The sequence below is a fragment of the Ylistrum balloti genome, unplaced genomic scaffold (genome assembly GCF_031769215.1).
Source record: "Ylistrum balloti isolate Yb309-2 unplaced genomic scaffold, AGI_CSIRO_Ybal_v1 Utg370386, whole genome shotgun sequence".
NCBI lineage: Eukaryota > Metazoa > Mollusca > Bivalvia > Pectinida > Pectinidae > Ylistrum > Ylistrum balloti.
The window spans coordinates 523,658-545,129 of NW_026782268.1; the positions used below are offsets into that span (position 1 = coordinate 523,658).

The 21,472-nt window shown below is 38.2% G+C and overlaps 1 protein-coding gene across 1 annotated transcript; it reads right to left on the reverse strand.

Moving 5' to 3' along the window:
• Positions 1–3,722: 3,722 nt before the first annotated feature.
• On the reverse strand, positions 3,723–17,042 carry LOC132554230 (uncharacterized). The gene is made up of 4 exons (XM_060218537.1): positions 16,961–17,042; positions 7,874–8,049; positions 4,615–4,728; positions 3,723–3,871 (listed from the first exon to the last, which is right to left on the reverse strand). The coding sequence occupies exons 1-4, from the start codon at positions 17,040–17,042 to the stop codon at positions 3,815–3,817; spliced, it is 429 nt and encodes a 142-aa protein (XP_060074520.1). The 3' UTR covers positions 3,723–3,814.
• Positions 17,043–21,472: the final 4,430 nt, after the last annotated feature.

Genomic DNA, 21,472 nt, shown 5'->3' on the forward strand with positions numbered 1-21,472 from the left:
ACATAGGATTCTATGTTGTTTGTAGGGTGTTACGTTTCTGTGGTTAGCCTGTAAAATGATGAATATTTGCATCTCGTTTCCTTAGCGTGCGGAAATGAATTACATGTTACATGTTGAGTGTATACATGTATATACAAGTGTCCATTTCTATAAAACTTAAGAATTCGTTTACTTGTACAATCATAAGAATTTGAAAAATGTCGTTGCGGTGAAGATTTAGGCCCGACCGCAAGACCTCCTTGGTTAGGGACTTAATTCGTGTTGATATATGTTTAAATAAACTTATATTAATAAATCGACATTTTCAGGTCTTTGAAAACGTCCAACACTTCATAAGGTTGGTAGATTGATGAAATAAAAAAGACCGATTCGGTATGATATTTAATAGAGTCCGTACGTTTTTTTTAACGAGGATAATGGTCCAAATGATAAGAGTTGTGTACTACATCAGCTAAGAACAACTCGTCCTTTCGACTTAATTAAATATTTACGGTACGAATATATTTCATCTCATATTAAAGTGGTCGCACTGATGTTACCCGTATGCCACACTCGCTAATCTATCAATTTTCTATTTCAAATCTTTTCACTTAAACTTAAGCCTTCATTAATTATGCGTTAGAAACGTAGCTTAACGTATTTAGAATAACCTCCTTCAACGTATTTAAACGTAACTCAACAGACTTTATACTAATTCACCGTAGTATTTCTTCAAAATATTTTCTAAAATCCTCGAGAAAGTCGTTAGAGGAGATTTACCTTTTGAACATGTTCAAAATACATCTACAGCAATAAACAAACGTCTTTGAACGTACTACCACCTACCTAAACTATTTTAGTCACGTGATATCTCGTATACATTACGCACAACTTTCACTATAATTGTGCGTATTTAAGCGTTCTTCCTGACGCAATTTTACGAAGGTTTATCATGATCAAACTTTAATTAACTCCTCTTTCGGCATACTTAAACATAATTTATCATTCTTTACTGTAATTCAACGGAACTTGAACAAATAAATATTTCACTATTTGCCCTGGTTTAACTATCTTTAACTTACTTTAAATTGTAAGTTCCGTTGTTATTTTTAGTAGGTTAAGCTATGTTATTTAACATATGTTAGCAGGAAGCTGAGAGAAGGAACTGTCAGTGCTGATTTGGGCAAGACTCTTTACACTAGTTGCTATGGATGACATCCGACGGGCCTCTCGCATGTTGTTCAATGATGTAGTCACCATCTATAACAGGAAATCTCGCCTCAAAAATATCCTTTCTGTTTACGCGGCGATAAACCAAGCGAACAAACAATGTGTAATGTCGTTTTAATCATATGCGTTGATACCTTCTGGCTGCCGTACTTTACCAGTTCGACAGGGGTGACTTAGATCAATGCCTGTCATGCCGTTATACCATCGGAAAAATACCAATGACGCTATTCAGCTGTCTGGGTGTGTTTACATTGCAAGAGTGGTCATTGGTGAATTTGTTGGCAGGGTCTTATATACATACAAACTCATCCATTACATAATTATTACGAAATTTAAAAAAAAAATATATATCTGTAATCAATGATTCATTAATATTGGTTTTACATTAAACGTTGTGGAAAATTCGTGTCAATACATGTGATTGAAGTATTAAACTATTTTCATATGATTAACTTATCTTCGGTGTAAACTTTCACCTTCGATTGAGTGATAGACGAAAGTAGTGACGAGGGGATTTCAACTCGAGGACGAAGATTTTTATGTGGTTGTGCTGGTCTATAGACAGTGAGAACTCAACTCGAGTGTACAGATTTGGCTTGCCGCGGGTTGAGACAACTCTGTTAACGAAAAAAAAAACTTTTTTTTTATTTTCCTAACGTACATTGAATAAAGGTAACATATGGTAAGTTGTGAAATTTATTCATTGCGTCATCATTTATGTACTATGTAATGTGAGGCGAAATTGATGACGTCAGCAATATGTGACATGGTTACGCTACATAAAATGATAACGCTATCCTTTCGTAAGAAGCGTCTTAGCGTGTGCTGTCTTTCCCTATCCTGTATGAGAGTCCCTAGTAACCACATCATCACCATGTGATGAACGCGAGAACAAAACAGTCTCATTATAGATACAGAATATATGTACACCTAAACCAAGTTCAAAAGGTCAACTGAATTATCTTATATTGTCTTAATTTCTCAAATGTACTGGCATCCCAATTTTCTATACATAAAACAATTAAATATAATCTGGACTCTGGTAAAAAAAAAATATGAATTTATTTAACGCAAAACAGTTAAAGTGGCTCCACAGTCACAATGTGGATTTCTAGTGTAAGAAAAATCGACGTATATTCGCTCTTTGTTGATTTGCTGATCAATATGGGTGTTATTGCATTCGCGTGTTCCTGAGTTGAAGATAAATGCAATATACTTGAATCCATATCAAACTTTAATTGTCTTGTTGTACAAACATTTACCATAATTTTGCCAGTCCGTGTTTATTCAGCTATCAGAGTCAGTAATGGAATCTATACATACACTCCTGGCAGTTTATGGATTTTAAAATCATAATGTGCCCCGTTACCCATTAATCATGTACATAGTCTTCATACTTCAAGATTTTATCCAACTACACAGCAATAGGGCATCAATAAACATTACAAATACATGTTAAAAACGTATGTAAAATACTCATCTTATTTATCACGAAACGCATAAGTTTGACTTGCAGACATATTCCTAGTAAATCATTATTTTTATTTTGCGATATTGTAACCATTGTTCTAAAGACATATAAATGAACTTTAAATAATTTTTTTAGATGCTGTAGAGCCAAACAATGAATTAAACTGCATCATACAGCTGTTTCGTCCTTCTAGGACTCGTCAGTGATGATGAAGGACTAAGTGTTACACATAGGAGACGACTACAGAACATGTAAAGCAATTGAAAGAACATGTCGATAGAACACTGACGTTCGTCGGTGAGACAATACCCGGACACGGGAGGAGTCACGGAGACGGAAAACCTGTCCACCAACCAACAGTCGACAGAACACTGACGTTCGTCGGTGAGACAATACACGGACACGGGAGGAGTCACGGAGACGGAAAACCTGTCCACCAACCAACAGTTGACAGAACACTGACGTTCGTCGGTGAGACAATACACGGACACGGGAGGAGTCACGGAGACGGAAAACCTGTCCACCAACCAACAGTCGACAGAACACTGACGTTCGTCGGTGAGACAATACACGGACACGGGAGGAGTCACGGAGACGGAAAACCTGTCAACTAACCAACAGTCGACAGAACATTGACGTTCGTCGATGAGACGACACCCGGACACGGAAGGAGTCACGGAGACGGAAAACCTGTCAACTAACCAACAGTCACCATTATTGTATTTAAATACTGCCGATAAACTATTGTTAGTTTAGGTAAAACAAGTATAATGCACCGTCATATACATTAGTTAAAACACATTTCAATAGATAACTTGAGTTTAAATGTTTTGAAGTTTTTGCCTGACTTCGTCTACTCGCCATGTAAGTTGTAAAAAATTGATTGTACATCTAAAACCTTAAGCTATATAAGCGAGGAACAAACACACAAATAAGCAAATGAAACATTTTTAATCCAATATTTTCCTAGATGTACATCGACATAACCTTTCTTGATGCTTATATTTCAGCAAATCTGATAGATATGCCAACAAATGGCTAGTCATGTCTTTGAATAACTGCTAAAGCATATCTCCTCTTCTACTTGACACTGGGCATGGCCGAAAATGATGGATGGATTAAGTGAAATACAATCTACTCTTTTAACATCTTAAATGATATGGAGACTCCGTGTCCCACAATGGTCACATTCTGGAATAGAAATAATGAAAGAACATTAAGACGTAGCATGGATATCGTATCTCTGCGGAACTCTCTTAATCATGGTGATATTTATCATGTAAAGCAAAGGTGGTAATTTCTACACTGATAATGAAATGACTAAACATTTATATATATTTAATAAGGATAAAAAATGTCGGAGCACGACCAAAAAACTGACCTTTTTGTGTCTTATATGTGTATCCACCTGCTTTCTAATGTCATTTTAATATTTGATGCTCCCCGAAGGGAGAACATTAGTCGCCGTTTTGTCTAGGCGTCCGGCCGTTCGTCCGTCCGTCATAATATTGTCCGGAGCATAACACAAAAACTATAAGAGGTATCAACATGAAACTTCATAAGTAGATAGATCGTGATGAGTAGAAGTGAAGCGTACAAGAAATATAACTCTCTTTTTGCATAATTAAGGAGTTATTGAAACTTGGTGTATACATTAATCATACTAAAAAAATGTACAGTATACCAAATTCAGAGCCTGCAACTTCTTAATTACAGAATTATTGCCCTTTGATTAAATTTTGTGTCCAATAAGTCGATTCCTGGGAACATTGGCCAGTTTCACTGATACTCTCGGTTTGTAAATTTTGGGTATAATTCGTCATTTCCTTATAAGAGATGGAGTTTTTGTAAATTTTGGGTATAATTCGTCATTTCCTTATAAAAGATCGAGTTTTGTTTTTATTTTATTTTTTTTAGAATATCTAAATACTTACAACGTGCATTTCATTACCACTGACCGTCCGCTTTGTCACAGTGGAATTTCCATTCGGGTCTGATACCGGCGTGATCTCCTCAATCCATGTCTCGCCATCGATAGTATTCCGAAACTGGGAACAAAGACATATGAACGTTTAGCTCAAATCCAAGATATTGTCTTCAGCCGTTTATCGTACGGAATTTGAGATAAGTATGTTATAGCGTGTACGCTCTATATGAAAGCGGGCGACATTTGTAATCTTGGTTTTATTGTTATAACATACAAGGTGAAAAATTACTAGGTACGTATTTGGAATAAAAAAATAAACAAACAAACAAAACGAGGTAAGTCAGGCTGGTTTCAAGTCATCAAGATGTAAATTTCTGTTAAAAAATGACAGATACACGAGTAAGAACTAGCAAAACACTGACATCGCCATTGTAATAACTTTGAATTAAAATATTTGACACAACAGGAGCTTTAACCCTTAAAATTAATTATGTTGACAACAAGACAATTGCTCGACCATATTTAAACCCTGGACAGTTTGAGGGATTTAACTTTTTCAAAAGTTTTCTATAAAATGTGTCTTTCACTAAGTCTCTTCAATCTTTACCAAGCCTTATACACATTCCGTAATTAATTATTGATCAAAGACCCAGTCCTCCTCTCTCTGTTCGATAGAATTTTATGAACATTTAAAGGCCAGTAGGATTTTTCTGTATATGAAAATTGATCTGAAAATGTTTAATTTTGGGACAAATCTGCTAGACAGCCATCTTGGATTTTGAAAATTTAAGTTTTGTTTTTGCTATTTCTTGAAGTGCCAGATGGATCTGCCCCAACTTTAAAATGTAGAATTCACTTTATCCACAATGTATTTTAACGATGGTCAAATTGGAAAAAAGAGACGGAAACGATCTCATTAATGAGAGACGAAAAAAAATCATACAAATACGGGGATTTGGACCTCTTGAAAATCTCTTGTATAAATGAGGGCGCCAAAATCTCTCTTAGCTCTCTTGTATATAAATAACAAATAACGATCATACAATGGCGGCCACTAGGATCTCTATGGGATCTCTTGTATATATACAACCAAAAACAGATCATACAAAGGCGGGCATTAGGATCTCTATGGGATCTCTTGTATATATACAACCAAAAACAGATCATACAATGGCGGGCATTAAGATCTCTATGGGATCTCTTGTATATATACAACAATCAAACAACAGATCATACAATGGTGTGTCAAAAATCTCTCTGGGATTTTTTTTGTAATTAAACTGGCCTTGTATATATACAACCAAAACACAGATCATACAAAGGCGGGCAGGTCATAGGATCATGGGATGTATATATACAACCATAAACATGCATACAATTATAACTATTATTTGAACGTATATATACAACACAAAAAAGGCATATGGGAGTATATATACAACCAAAACACAGATCATGGTGGGCAAAATGTCATAGGATCTCTTGTATATATACAACCAAAAACAGACATACTGGCGGGGGAGAAAATGTTATAGGAACCAACACCTGGTGGGGAGAAAATGTCATAGGAACCAACACCTGGTGGAGAAAAAATGTCATAGGAACCAACACCTGGTGGAAACAACACCTGGTGGGGAGAAAATGTCATAGGAACCAACACCTGGTGGGGAGAAAATGTCATAGGAACCAACACCTGGTGGAGAGAAAATGTCATAGGAACCAACACCTGGTGGAGAGAAAATGTTATAGGAACCAACACCTGGTGGAAACAACACCTGGTGGGGAGAAAATGTCATAGGAACCAAGGAACCAACACCTGGTGGGGAGAAAATGTCATAGGAACCAACACCTGGTGGGGAGAAAATGTCATAGGAACCAACACCTGGTGGAAACAACACCTGGTGGAGAGAAAATGTCATAGGAACCAACACCTGGTGGGGAGAAAATGTCATAGGAACCAACACCTGGTGGGGAGAAAATGTCATAGGAACCAACACCTGGTGGAAACAACACCTGGTGGAGAGAACATGTCATAGGAACCAACACCTGGTGGAACCAACACCTGGTGGAGAGAAAATGTCATAGGAACCAACACCTGGTGGAACCAACACCTGGTGGAGAGAAAATGTCATAGGAACCAACACCTGGTGGGGAGAAAATGTCATAGGAACCAACACCTGGTGGGGAGAAAATGTCATAGGAACCAACACCTGGTGGGGAGAAAAAGTCATAGGAACCAACACCTGGTGGAAACAACACCTGGTGGGGAGAAAATGTCATAGGAACCAACACCTGGTGGAGAGAAAATGTTATAGGAACCAACACCTGGTGGGGAGAAAATGTCATAGGAACCAACACCTGGTGGGGAGAAAATGTCATAGGAACCAACACCTGGTGGAGAGAAAATGTCATAGGAACCAACACCTGGTGGGGAGAAAATGTCATAGGAACCAACACCTGGTGGAACCAACACCTGGTGGGGAGAAAATGTCATAGGAACCAACACCTGGTGGAGAGAAAATGTCATAGGAACCAACACCTGGTGGAGAGAAAATGTCATAGGAACCAACACCTGGTGGAGAGAAAATGTCATAGGAACCAACACCTGGTGGAGAGAAAATGTCATAGGAACCAACACCTGGTGGAGAGAAAATGTCATAGGAACCAACACCTGGTGGGGAGAAAATGTCATAGGAACCAACACCTGGTGGGGAGAAAATGTCATAGGAACCAACACCTGGTGGAGAGAAAATGTCATAGGAACCAACACCTGGTGGAGAGAAAATGTCATAGGAACCAACACCTGGTGGGGAGAAAATGTCATAGGAACCAACACCTGGTGGGGAGAAAATGTCATAGGAACCAACACCTGGTGGGGAGAAAATGTCATAGGAACCAACACCTGGTGGAGAGAAAATGTCATAGGAACCAACACCTGGTGGAGAGAAAATGTCATAGGAACCAACACCTGGTGGAGAGAAAATGTCATAGGAACCAACACCTGGTGGGGAGAAAAAGTCATAGGAACCAACACCTGGTGGAACCAACACCTGGTGGAGAGAAAATGTCATAGGAACCAACACCTGGTGGAGAGAAAATGTCATAGGAACCAACACCTGGTGGGGAGAAAAAGTCACCGAAAGGGAACGACATCAAACAAGCGATTAAAACGCATATATAATTAAAAAAAAAACCAAACAGTCCATTATTATAACTTGATAGGTGTTCGCTATAGAAAAGTTTACTAATCAATCTGACAATCTCACATTTTGTACTGTTCCGTCCATCCTCTCTGATGACACTTCCTGTCCGAGTTGGAATACGTTGATCCTTCCCGGCATGCCCTCAAGGCTGGACTTAGAGGTCCATGTATCCCCTTCAAGGGTCAATTCTAATGTGGCTGTTTTACCTTTGATCATTTCCTGGACATGGGCTGGTACATCTGAAATAGACAGATCACCAATAGTCGAAAGCGGCCATTGTTATGTTAACAGACACGGGTGTAATTATAGCCTCACTTTGAGACGGATATGAGCAGTTGAGAAAGACTAAAACAGAATCTATCTCCCTTTGATAACCTGAATCTATTTTGTAAATCTACTGTTGTATGCATTACATTGAATAAAATAAAGATACATCTTGAGAAAATGTAGACACTTCCACACAGACATGTTGAGACAATGTAGACACCTTCAGACAGACATGTTGTAACAATGTGGACACTACAACACAGACATGTTGAGACAATGTGGACACTACCACAAAGACATGTTGAGACAATGTGGACACTACCACAAAGACATGTTGAGACAATGAAAACACCTCCACACAGACATGTTGAGACAATGTAGACACCTCCACACAGACATGTTGAGAAAATGTAGACACCTCCACACAGACATGTTGAGACAATGTAGACACCTTCAGACAGACATGTTGTAACAATGTGGACACTACAACACAGACATGTTGAGACAATGTGGACACTACCACAAAGACATGTTGAGACAATATAGACACCTTCAGACAGACATGTTGTAACAATGTGGACACTACCACAAAGACATTTTGAGACAATGTAGACACTACCAAAAAGAAATATTGAGACAATGTGGACACCTCCACACAGACATGTTGAGACAATATAGACACTACCACACGGACATGTTGAGACAATGTGGACACTACCACAAAGACATGTTGAGACAATATAGACACCTTCAGACAGACATGTTGTAACAATGTGGACACTACCACAAAGACATTTTGAGACAATGTAGACACTACCAAAAAGAAATATTGAGACACTGTGGACACTACCACACAGACATGTTGAGACAATGTAGACACTACCACACGGACATGTTGAGACAATGTGGACACTACCACACAGACATGTTGAGACAATGTGGACACCTCCACACAGACATGTTGAGACAACGTGGACACCTTTACACAGACATGTTGAGACAATGTAGACACCTCCACACAGACATGTTGAGACAATGTAGACACCTCCACACAAACATGTTGAGACAATATAGACACCTTCACACAGACATGATGAGACAATGTAGACACCTTCACACAGACATGTTGAGACTGTAGACACTTCCACACAGACATGATGAGACAATGTAGACACCTTCACACAGACATGATGAGACAATGTGGACATCTTCAGACAGACATGTTGAGACAATGTGGACACTGCCACACAGACATGTTGAGACAATGTGGACACTACCACACAGACATGTTGAGACAATGTAGACACCTCCACACAGTCATGTTGAGACAATGTAGACACTACCACACAGTCATGTTGAGACAGTGTAGACACAACCACACAGTCATGTTGAGAAAATGTAGACACTACCACACAGACATGTTGAGACAATGTAGACACCTTTACACAGACATGTTGAGACAATGTAGACACCTCCACACAGACATGTTGAGACAATATAGACACCTTCAGACAGACATGTTGAGACAATGTGGACACTTCCACACAGACATGTTGAGACAGTGTAGACATCTCCACAGAGACATGTTGAGACAATGTAGACACTGCCATACAGACATGTTGAGACAATGTGGACACTACCACACAGACATGTTGAGACAATGTGGACACTACCACACGGACATGTTGAGACAATGTGGACACCTCCACACAGACATGTTGAGACAATGTAGACACTACCACACAGACATGTTGAGACAATGTAGACACTACCACACAGACATGTTGAGACAATGTAGACACTACCACACAGACATGTTGAAACAATGTAGACACTTCCACACAGACATGTTGAGACAATGTAGACAATACCACACAGACATGTTGAGACAATGTAGACACTACCACACAGACATGTTGAGACAATGTGGACACTACCACACAGACATGTTGAGACAATGTGGACACCTCCACACAGACATGTTGAGACAATGTAGACACTACCACACAGACATGTTGAGACAATGTAGACACTACCACACAGACATGATGAGACAATGTAGACACTACCACACAGACATGTTGAGACAATGTAGACACTACCACACAGACATGTTGAGACAATGTGGACACTACCACACAGACATGTTGAGACAATGTGGACACCTCCACACAGAGACATGATGAGACAATGTAGACACTACCACACAGACATGTTGTAGACACTACCACACAGACATGTTGAGACAATGTGGACACTACCACACAGACATGTTGAGACAATGTGGACACCTCCACACAGACATGTTGAGACAATGTGGACACTACCACACAGACATGATGAGACAATGTAGACACTACCACACAGACATGTTGAGACAATGTAGACACTACCACACAGACATGTTGAGACAATGTAGACACTACCACAGAGACATGTTGAGACAATGTAGACACTTCCACACAGACATGATGAGACAGTGTAGACATCTCCACAGAGACATGTTGAGACAATGTAGACACTGCCATACAGACAAGTTGGGACAATGTAGACACTACCACACAGACATGTTGAGACAATGTGGACACTTCCACACAGACATGTTGAGACAGTGTAGACATCTCCACAGAGACATGTTGAGACAATGTGGACACTTCCACACAGACATGTTGAGACATGTTGAGACAATGTAGACACTACCACACAGACATGTTGAGACAATGTAGACACCACACAGACATGTTGAGACAATGTAGACACTGCCATACAGACATGTTGGGACAATGTAGACACTACCACACAGACATGTTGAGACAATGTAGACACCTTTACACAGACATGTTGAGACAATATTGAAACCCTTACACAGACATGTTGAGACAATGTAGACACCTTCACACAGACATGTTGTGACAATGTGGACACTACCACACAGACATGTTGAGACAATATAGACACCTTCAGACAGACATGTTGTGACAATGTGGACACTACCACACAGACATGTTGAGACAATGTAGACACCTTTACACAGACATATTGAGAAAATGTGGACACTTTTACTCAGACATGTTGAGACAATATAGACACCTTCAGACAGACATGTTGAGACAATGTGGACACTACCACACAGACATGTTGAAACAATGTAGACACTTCCACACAGACATGTTGAGACAATGTGGACACTACCACACAAACATGTTGAGACAATGTGGACACTACCACACAGACATGTTGAGACAATGTGGACACTACCACACAGACATGTTGAGACAATGTAGACACCTCCACACAGACATGTTGAGACAATGTGGACACTTCCACACAGACATGTTGAGACAATGTGGACACCTCCACACAAACATGTTGAGACAATATACACACCTTCACACAGACATGATGAGACAATGTAGACACCTTCACACAGACATGATGAGACAATATACACACCTTCACACAGACATGATGAGACAATGTAGACACCTTCACACAAACATGTTGAAACAATGTGGACACCTTCAGACAGACATGTTGAGACAATGTGGACACTACCACACAGACATGTTGAAACAATGTAGACACTTCCACACAGACATGTTGAGACAATGTAGACACCTCCACACAGACATGTTGAGACAATGTAGACACCTTCAGACAGACATGTTGTGACAATGTGGACACTACCACACAGACATGTTGAGACAATGTAGACACCTTTACACAGACATGTTGAGAAAATGTAGACACCTTTACACAGACATGTTGAGACAATATTGAAACCTTTACACAGACATGTTGAGACAATGTAGACACCTTTACACAGACATGTTGAGACAATATAGACACCTTCAGACAGACATGTTGAGACAATGTGGACACTACCACACAGACATGTTGAAACAATGTAGACACTTCCACACAGACATGTTGAGACAATGTAGACAATACCACACAGACATGTTGAGACAATGTGGACACTACCACACAGACATGTTGAGACAATGTAGACACCTCCACACAGACATGTTGAGACAATGTAGACACCTCCACACAGACATGTTGAGACAATGTAGACACCTCCACACAGACATGTTGAGACAATGTGGACACCTCCACACAGACATGTTGAGACAACGTGGACACCTTTACACAGACATGTTGAGACAATGTGGACACCTCCACACAGACATGTTGAGACAATGTAGACACCTCCACACAGACATGTTGAGACAATGTGGACACTACCACACAGACATGTTGAGACAATGTGGACACTACCACACAGACATGTTGAGACAATGTAGACACTTCCACACAGACATGTTGAGACAATGTAGACACCTTCAGACAGACATGTTGAGACAATGTAGACACCTTTACACAGACATGTTGAGACAATGTAGACACCTTTACACAGACATGTTGAAACAATGTGGACACCTTCAGACAGACATGTTGAGACAATGTGGACACTACCACACAGACATGTTGAGACAATGTAGACAATACCACACAGACATGTTGAGACAATGTGGACACTACCACACAAACATGTTGAAACAATGTGGACACCTTCAGACAGACATGTTCCCTTGATTTATACCCCAAACCATATCAAATGTGATCATTTATTCATTCACACACAGATACCACCATATACACACAAGTACATACACTATGCTGAAAGTGTGTGTTTTGAGTAATTTTTCGCTGATTGGAACTTCTCGGTTTAAAAGTAGACCGCGGAATAATTACGCGGTTTTCGCAGACTTTGATCGTCCCATGTTCAATTATTATGCAGGTCATTATTAATATATTCTTAAAAAGTTGTTTTACTTTAATTGGAATCGGGCCACTTATAGATTGTACAAAAAACACGCAAGTGAAAAGCGCTTTTTTGATACAAATTTAGAGTTGAATACAGTAGGGCTAAACACTAAATCATACAGCTGTTTCGTCCCCTTCGGACTCGTCAGTGATAGTAGGGCTTAAAGTTTGAAGACTAGGAGGCGACTGAGGAAATACGAAGTGATTGGTAGAAATAATAATATAGACGAGGAGGTGCACTTGCCTCCTAATTCTATAGATTTCTTTTTATAATATATATATTATGACGTTGTCAAGTACATGAGTGTATACTGAGCCATACACTATTCGAATTGATTAAAACGTGACATGCAGGTTTTGGCAAACCTTAGGGACTGAATGTGCACCAGCAGTGTCTACCATCAGCTATATGAAAGATTGTACAAAAGACGCACAAGTGAATATAGCACCTTTAACGACAAATTTAGATTTCGACACAGTAGAGCCAAACAATGAAATAAACTGCATCATACAGCTGTTTCGTCCTTCTAAGACTCGTCAGCGATGCTACATCATACAGTTGTTTCGTCCTTCGGGGACTCTTCAATGATGTTACATCATACAGTTATTTCGTCCTTCGGGGACTCTTCAATGATGTTACATCATACACCTGTTTCGGCCTTCCAGGACTCGTCAGTGATGCTACATCATACAGTTGTTTCGTCCTTCCAGGACTCGTCAGTGATGCTACATCATACAGCTGTTTCGTCCTTCTAGGACTCATTAGTAATACTAAGGGTCTAAACGTTGAAGTTTATTTGTCATGAAGCCTAACTTACCACCCTCAAAGTCATCATTTAAAACTAGAGGACGGCAAGTGACAATTTTAAAGACTTTGATTTGAGTTGCTGTAGAACAGAGCAACAACCGTTTAGTCTCGTGGCGTTAGGCGTTCCCAAGGGAGTTATAACGGATACACAAATATAGCGAGAAAGGGGACGGAAAGCAAGTTGTGTTGTGACCAACATTGGGTTTTTAATACTCGTATGTTCGTAGAGGAACATTTCTCAGTCAATCATCTTTCACAATTATCATATTCCCGGAGATTTTCGATTTTGTTGATTTGAAGAGTGATCTTTTTTCATACAATGTATGGTTTCCTATCACCAAAACCTCGGAATGAATTTAATCGATAGCGGATGGCTAATCAAACTCTCAGTATACTTTCAGTAACACGTGTAGTTATTCTGCCGTTGAACTTTTCTAGGTGATTCCTGTTCGTTTCGTTATACATGTAGACACATGTTGCTTGTATAATGAAGAAGGAAGACTGATAAAGATTATTAAATATCAAGGTGCGTTTTAATCAAACTCTGGTCATGATCAAGAGTGACACTTGAGCCCTAGATTCCCCCATGTGAATGAAAGGTAGCCTAATGTGGCTTAATATGTGTCGATATAGATTTCAAATTGTTGTAGTCTGTGGTACGTTACAACGGGGTTATGTTACTGCGGGTCGATTAAATTATTGATCTGCAATTTAGATTTTCCACCGCGTCATAAATTTGTTGGAGTTAAATGAATCTTTATCATATTTGGCGGATTTAAGAAAGGTTTTCATGGGGAGGAAATGATGAACGTGATTCATCCCCCCTCCCCCCCACCCTCTCTCTAAAAAAAAGAAGATATATGTTGTATAACAAAATTTTAAAAGATATTCAAGTACATGTGTATGAATTCAAACATGATTTGCAGGTTTCGACAAACCTTGGACATTTAAAGTCCGTCAGCATTATCTGCCATCTGCAATCTCAAAAACTGACAAAAAAATAGGTAACATGTTTGTGATAAACGCAGGTGAATATACGATAGCATGAAGCTCATGGCTCGTATTACACTGACAATAGGTTAACCAGTTATATTGCTCATCCTATTACGAAATACTCTGCGACATGAAGTTAAAAGATAGCATTTAATGACTCAGATTTGTCACGACATAGACACAAGTCATCGTAATGTAACCGGATCTAAAACCAAAATTTGGTGGAAAAGAGAGAAAAAAACCCATACTAGTATATATTTCAAGTCAAATCGCCTTTTAAGATTGCAGATAAAACTCGTCCGCATGACAGAGGAATAAACGTTATTAAGTTAATTCACTACAGTGCATGCATCTACATCGTACCTATTAATTGGTGTCAGAAATTACTTCTGTGTGTGTGTGTGTGTGTGTGTGTGTGTGTGTGTGTGTGTGTGTGTGTGTGTGTGTGTGTGTGTGTGTGTGTGTGTGTGTGTGTGTGTGTGTGTGTGTGTGTGTGTGTGTGTGTGTGTGTGTGTGGGGGGTGTGTTTCCTGTGTGTGTGTGTGTGTGTGTGTGTGTGTGTGTGTGTGTGTGTGTGTGTGTGTGTGTGTGTGTGTGTGTGTGTGTGTGTGTGTGTGTGTGTGTGTTACATCTCTGTATATACTTATGCTTTTCTTAGACATATACCAACAGAAGGCAGAGTTTGGTAAAAGACTCGATAAAGCTTCAAGTCGATAAAATCATTTTTTTCAAACGGAAGTAAATTTTAACATGAAATTTCATTTCAACTTCCATATAATCATCTGCTTGTTGAATTTTTGAAATGAGAAATAGACGTGTATTACATTTCAGTCCATAGTGTCAGTTTACGTAGTCTAATTTTAATACATTTCAAGTTGATTTATTAATAGTTATACTTTTAAGTATAATATACTGATGAGAAATTATATGCAGACCAATATACCGAGTCTATATATAAATGATGTAAATTAAAGGTTTTTATTTAATGTAAAGAGACTGCAGGACTGTTTCCCAACAGGTACACACACGTAAATGAAGGTGGTATATCTAATTAGTAAAATTCACATCGAGTGTACTTGAGGAAGGTGAGTACACTGCATATTAAAAGACCCATAGAAAATACGTGGGAAAGAAATTTAAATACAATTGTTTATAAAGAATAAAGGGAGATGAAGCGATACGTCAAAAGTATATCCATGTTCACGAGGCTGTCGTATTTTTTTCAAATATATAGCCGATCATCGTACTTGAATTTTCAGCAAAAAATAAAGGTAACCGATGTTTATTGTATGGTCAAATTTGACAGCACACTACATCAAAACTTTAATCAAAATTATGTGTACGGCTTCCAAATTTTGAAGTCTATGTACTAACAATAAGGATTTGATATGCGGTTTCTCGTTATCACAACTTAATTGTACCGTAATCATTACCTAATTATCTGTTAATTATCTTTTTGGGATTTTATTATTACAATTACGTGTATTGTGAGGTAAATATCCATTAAACAAATTACTGTGAAATCTTTTATCTTCGGTGGCTTTTTTTTTTTTTTTTTTTTTTGTGGATGTTCCTCATCAACACATTCATAAACCATGCAATGATAAACAATTTAAAATCAAAATAAATAATTTTAGTGCTGTTTGATATATTGACTACTGCTTACAGTACCACGAAATTTGGCCCCCTCGAAAAAGTAGGATTTACAGTACTGGAAAATCGTATGGTTTTTTCAAATTATACAATTTTTAAGGAAGCCGTCTTTTGTGTTCCTCTTTTATCTGTAGGTACGAATTTGGTATCACTCTTGTTTAAATGGATATAGTATTTTGGATTTTGAAAACAAATATGGCACGGAAGAACTACCGTGATAATCTCTTGGATCAGTGATAACATATCATTTTCTATAACAATTATTCCGTGGTTTGTGTATATGTGGAAATGCAGTTTGAATTTTTGATGTCCACAAATGAAGTAACAGGTCGTGAGCTTTTTGGAACATTTGACCTATTGACAGCTATGGTGTACGTCGATGTACGATTTCAGAAAAGAAACGAAATATTCATAATGACGTTTAGGCGTGTTAAAACAAATATTTAAAAGTAACAACATGAAAATTAATAATAATGACAATATGTTGTTTATACTATCATTCGAATATGTATTTTGGTGTTTTGTAGGTGCAAACAACAAGACTGACAAATTCAAACAAAACTGTTCTTCTTGACTCCTACAGAGATCATAAAACCTTACCTAAAACAGATATAAACTCCGCGTAACCCGGGACCTGATCGGAAGCTTTTTCGGCCCTCCATCTTCCGACGAATTGAGACATGTTTAAAGCAACACCAAAAATAGAGTCTTGCTCGTGCCGAAGACTTTACGTTAGGCGAAGTAACAAATCAATCACGAGATATTACGAGAATTCACACTTGCGCATGTTTCTTTAAATATATTTCCGTGTTTGTAAATATGTATATAAATTATTCGAAGCGTACCTGCATACATGGCAGTCATTAACATCACTTTGTTCTAAATAAATCAATGCCAAACAGCAGGTTTTTGAATTTATTATTTTTCTGTTGAACTAAATCAAATTCAAATCACGCAAATGTCGCCCCGCTCCGTATATCAAAGCCGTCATTACTATACCTGTGTATGTTTAGAATGAAACTCCGCCATTTATACTGTTTCAGAATCAGACACGTTTACGCTTCCGAATACCAGTGTCATGTAAGACATGTAATTGAAAAAATCACTGATGCACAGCTACTTTACATGGAATGTTACGTTTCGTTGATTTATGTCTGTGATTTGAATTTCCCTCCATTGCTAATACCAGTGAAAAACGCAATGTCTTGAGACGTTTTTATGTTCCGGATCGAATGATCGGGGGCATGTTGTTTATGTCTTGTCTATTTGTCAATTTGTCCATAAATATTTCACTGTAAGAAGTAGGGCTTTCATATTTTGCATGTTTGGCATCTTTGCGACTTGTGACAAGACCTTTATGACCGTGTGACCTTGACCATGACCTTTGACCTACATTTGAAAGTAAAAAAAATCATTACCACAATGAAGACATAAGTGTTACACTAATTTTGCATGCAATTAACACATACCTTACACAACACAGATTTAATGTCCCTCTTCAGATTTTTTTTGCAACCGGGGGCATAGTGTTTCATAAACACATCTTGTCAATATCTTAACCCTGTGCTACGCGTAAACTAAAAAAGGACATTTAAAGAGCCTGTTATATAATTGTCCCCTTGAATTCTGTTGATGATTTTGAAGAGACCAGTTTATTTTCACTGTTTTTTGATAAACAAGACTATAAAAGTATGATGTGATGTTCAAAACATTGATATCACCTCGTATTTTTTTTCAAATAACTCAGTATTGTTATACAATGTATATGGATATCAATATCAAATATAAGCTTCTCCCGGCTGAACTAATGTTTTCCATATGAGTCCGTATTGCTGGAAATCATTTTCAAGTTCTCCAGTCTCATCTGCGGAAATACTGACTTACATCTATTTTAAATAACACGAAATGTATTGTCCATTTATTTTCTGTGACATTTCTATGTCCAGAGAGTTTTTTTTTAATAACAGGAAATTTTGTCCGCTTGTTTTCTGCGAAATTTCAATGTCTATAGAGTTTGTCTTTAAATAACACGAAATTTAATGTCCATTTATTTTCTGTGACGTTTTTATGTCCAGATAAAAACATTATGTTTACAGGCTTCTGGTCGCTGTTTATTCTATACCCGTAGAATTTGCCACATTACCAACATCTTATAACACATAAAGAAAGTCAGTGTTTAAATCACATCGTATATTAAATTATGTTCATATAAAATTTCCATCGTTAAGTGATTAATATTATAGACTTGCATGTCACTGATAATCACGTTATGTTTTATCAAATAAAGACACAACACTCTGTGTTGATAGGATTATGTAAAGAAATGTAAATATTTAAAGAGTCCACACAAAGTTCAAAGTATTAAGTAAATATTGACTTTGATGTGTACATACATGCTTATACATTGATAGTCATGACTCATTCTTTCTCAACTTTTTTTAATACAACGACACCAAAATTTGTTAATATAAGCCACTTGTTTCTTTGAATTATAAATGTTGTTGGGTTTTCTTTAATATAGCTCGACAACACATCTTTGGTCCCGATCTGCTGTCAAGTTTATCATTAATTCGCTGTACTTTCTGAAAGGGAATTAGCTCTGGGAGATTAAAATGGGTTTATGGTACACCTTTGTTTCCAGTGGTGTGAAATGATATTTTTTGCTAAATTCTGAATGTTTAGTAATTTATACATCAACATTTCTAAAAAACTTTATCGCGTCTATTTATCGGGAGACGTACGCGAACCGGCAACAGATTGTCCGGTAGATTGTTTTATTTAGCTTTCTGAAATAAGGTTCCGAATTTGACGTTCTGTGGGTTGTATTGTTAAAATGTTCCGTAAGTTGTATTATCTAGATTTCCAAAGTGTGGTATTCTGTAAGTTGTATAGTGTGGATTTCTATAGAGACGTTCCGAAGTGTGATGTTCTCTGGGCTGTATTAGTTGGATTTCTAAAGAGACGTTCCGAAGTGTGATGTTCTGTGGGCTGTATTAGTTGGATTTCTATAGAGACGTTCCGAAGTGTGATGTTCTGTGGGCTGTATTAGTTGGATTTCTATAGAGACGTTCCGAAGTGTGATGTTCTGTGGGCTGTATTAGTTGGATGTCTGTAGAGACATTCCGAAGTGTGATGCTCTGTGGGCTGTATTTGTTGGATTTCTATAGAGACGTTCCGAAGTGTGATGTTCTGTGGGCTGTATTAGTTGGGTTTTTTTTATAGAGACGTCCCTTGTAGCGTTATTTTGTGATGCATTTGGTTTGCTTTGTTTGTTTTATGTCATGTTAACGCTAATACATAAATGGGGTCAATATCCGGGACGTTTGATTGTGACATTTGAGTTGAAATGTCAACTTGCAGGCACATTGGCATAACGTCCGTCCCTATCATTTAACACTGGGTGTGACCAGCGACGCTTCCGTCAGTATCTTAGGTGATAGAAAACGTTATGTTGTATTAATCAAGTATTCATTTTCATCTATTAGCTATGTGGTGGCTTGGTACAGAACCAAAAAGCTTTCTCACGTGGAAAACGCCGGGAACCATGTGCTTGAAAAACATTAGGAAGAAAAATTGTATGGTTAAGTTAGGATGAGAAGAGAAAATATCCTTAGTGAGGACGTGAGCATGTAACCAGACAGAACGGTTAATTTAGCCAGGTTTCTGTGAGAGGTGAAAAAAGCGTTGAAAAGAGTATTCACCGGTTCATGATGATACATAGTTTTAGATTTCTTCTGTTAAGCAATGTGAAAAAAACATTGTCTTCTCACTAAATATTTTTCTGGGAACAACATAACCCTTTGAATCTGTCAAAATGCTGCCACATTTTCACATTCGCAGAAAAATTAAACTTAATTTTATCGTGGCCTTAATGCCTAGTTACGGTCTTGAGCGCTTGCAGAAATACACATGACTTGCTGTATTACAAAATGATATGCTGCCAATGTCACGCTATATAAATGGCCAGAAATACGAATGATAATGTGATCGTGTAGAGAAAATTAAACCCACAACACGAACAGGCTTAACACGTAAATCTAACACAGGAATATAAGGCGTGAAACATACTTGTATCCGGGCTTCTTCTGTACTCGTGTATGACTCCTACAATAGGTTACACTGAATAGATCCGAACTACAAAGGCATTTAAGTATAGCTACATTGAAGTGTATTAATAGATGTCTAAACGAAAGAATTATATATGTAACTTAGACAGCCGGTGTTGTAGAGACAACTATGGTGACAACCGGTGTTGTAGCGACAACTATGGTGACAACCGGTGTTATAGAGACAACTATGGTGACAATAGTGACAACCGGTGTTGTAGATACAACTATGGTGACAACCGGTGTTGTAGAGACAACTATGGTGACAACCGGTGTTATAGAGACAACTATGATGATAACCGGTGTTGTAGAGACAACTATGATGACAACCGGTATTGTAGAGACAACTATGGTGACAACCGGTGTTGTAGAGACAACTATGGTGACAACCGGTGTTGTAGAGACAACTTTTATGACAACCGGTGTTGTAGATACAACTATGGTGACAACCGGTGTTATAGAGACAACTATGGTGACAACCGGTGTTGTAGAGACAACTATGGTGACAACCGGTGTTATAGAGACAACTATGATGACAACCGGTGTTGTAGAGACAACTATGGTGACAACCGGTGTTATAGAGACAACTTTGATGACAACCGGTGTTGTAGATACAACTATGGTGACAACCGGTGTTATAGAGACAACTATGGTGACAACCGGTGTTATAGAGACAACTATAATTACAACCGGTGTTGTACAGACAACTTTGATGACAACCGGTGTTGTACAGACAACTTTGATGACAACCGGTGTTGTAGAGACAACTATGGTGACAACCGGTGTTGTAGAGACAACTTTGATGACAATGACATACAACCGGTGTTGTAGAGACAACTTTTATGACAACCGGTGTTGTACAGACAACTTTGATGACAACCGGTGTTGTAGAGACAACTTTGATGACAACCGGTGTTGTAGAGACAACTATAATTACAACCCGTGTTGTAGAGACAACTTTTATGACAACCGGTGTTGTACAGACAACTTTGATGACAACCGGTGT

Bases quoted from the DNA above. Each gene is read 5' to 3' on its own strand.
- LOC132554230 (XM_060218537.1), bottom strand. From the start codon at position 17,042: ATGTCTCAATTCGTCGGAAGATGGAGGGCCGAAAAAGCTTCCGATCAG. The intron at 4,729-7,873 runs GTGAGATTGTCA...CTTTGTTCCCAG, and splicing joins TGGACGGAACAGTACAAAAT to TTTCGGAATACTATCGATGG. The intron at 3,872-4,614 runs GTAAGTATTTAG...TTTCTATTCCAG, and splicing joins GTGGTAATGAAATGCACGTT to AATGTGACCATTGTGGGACA.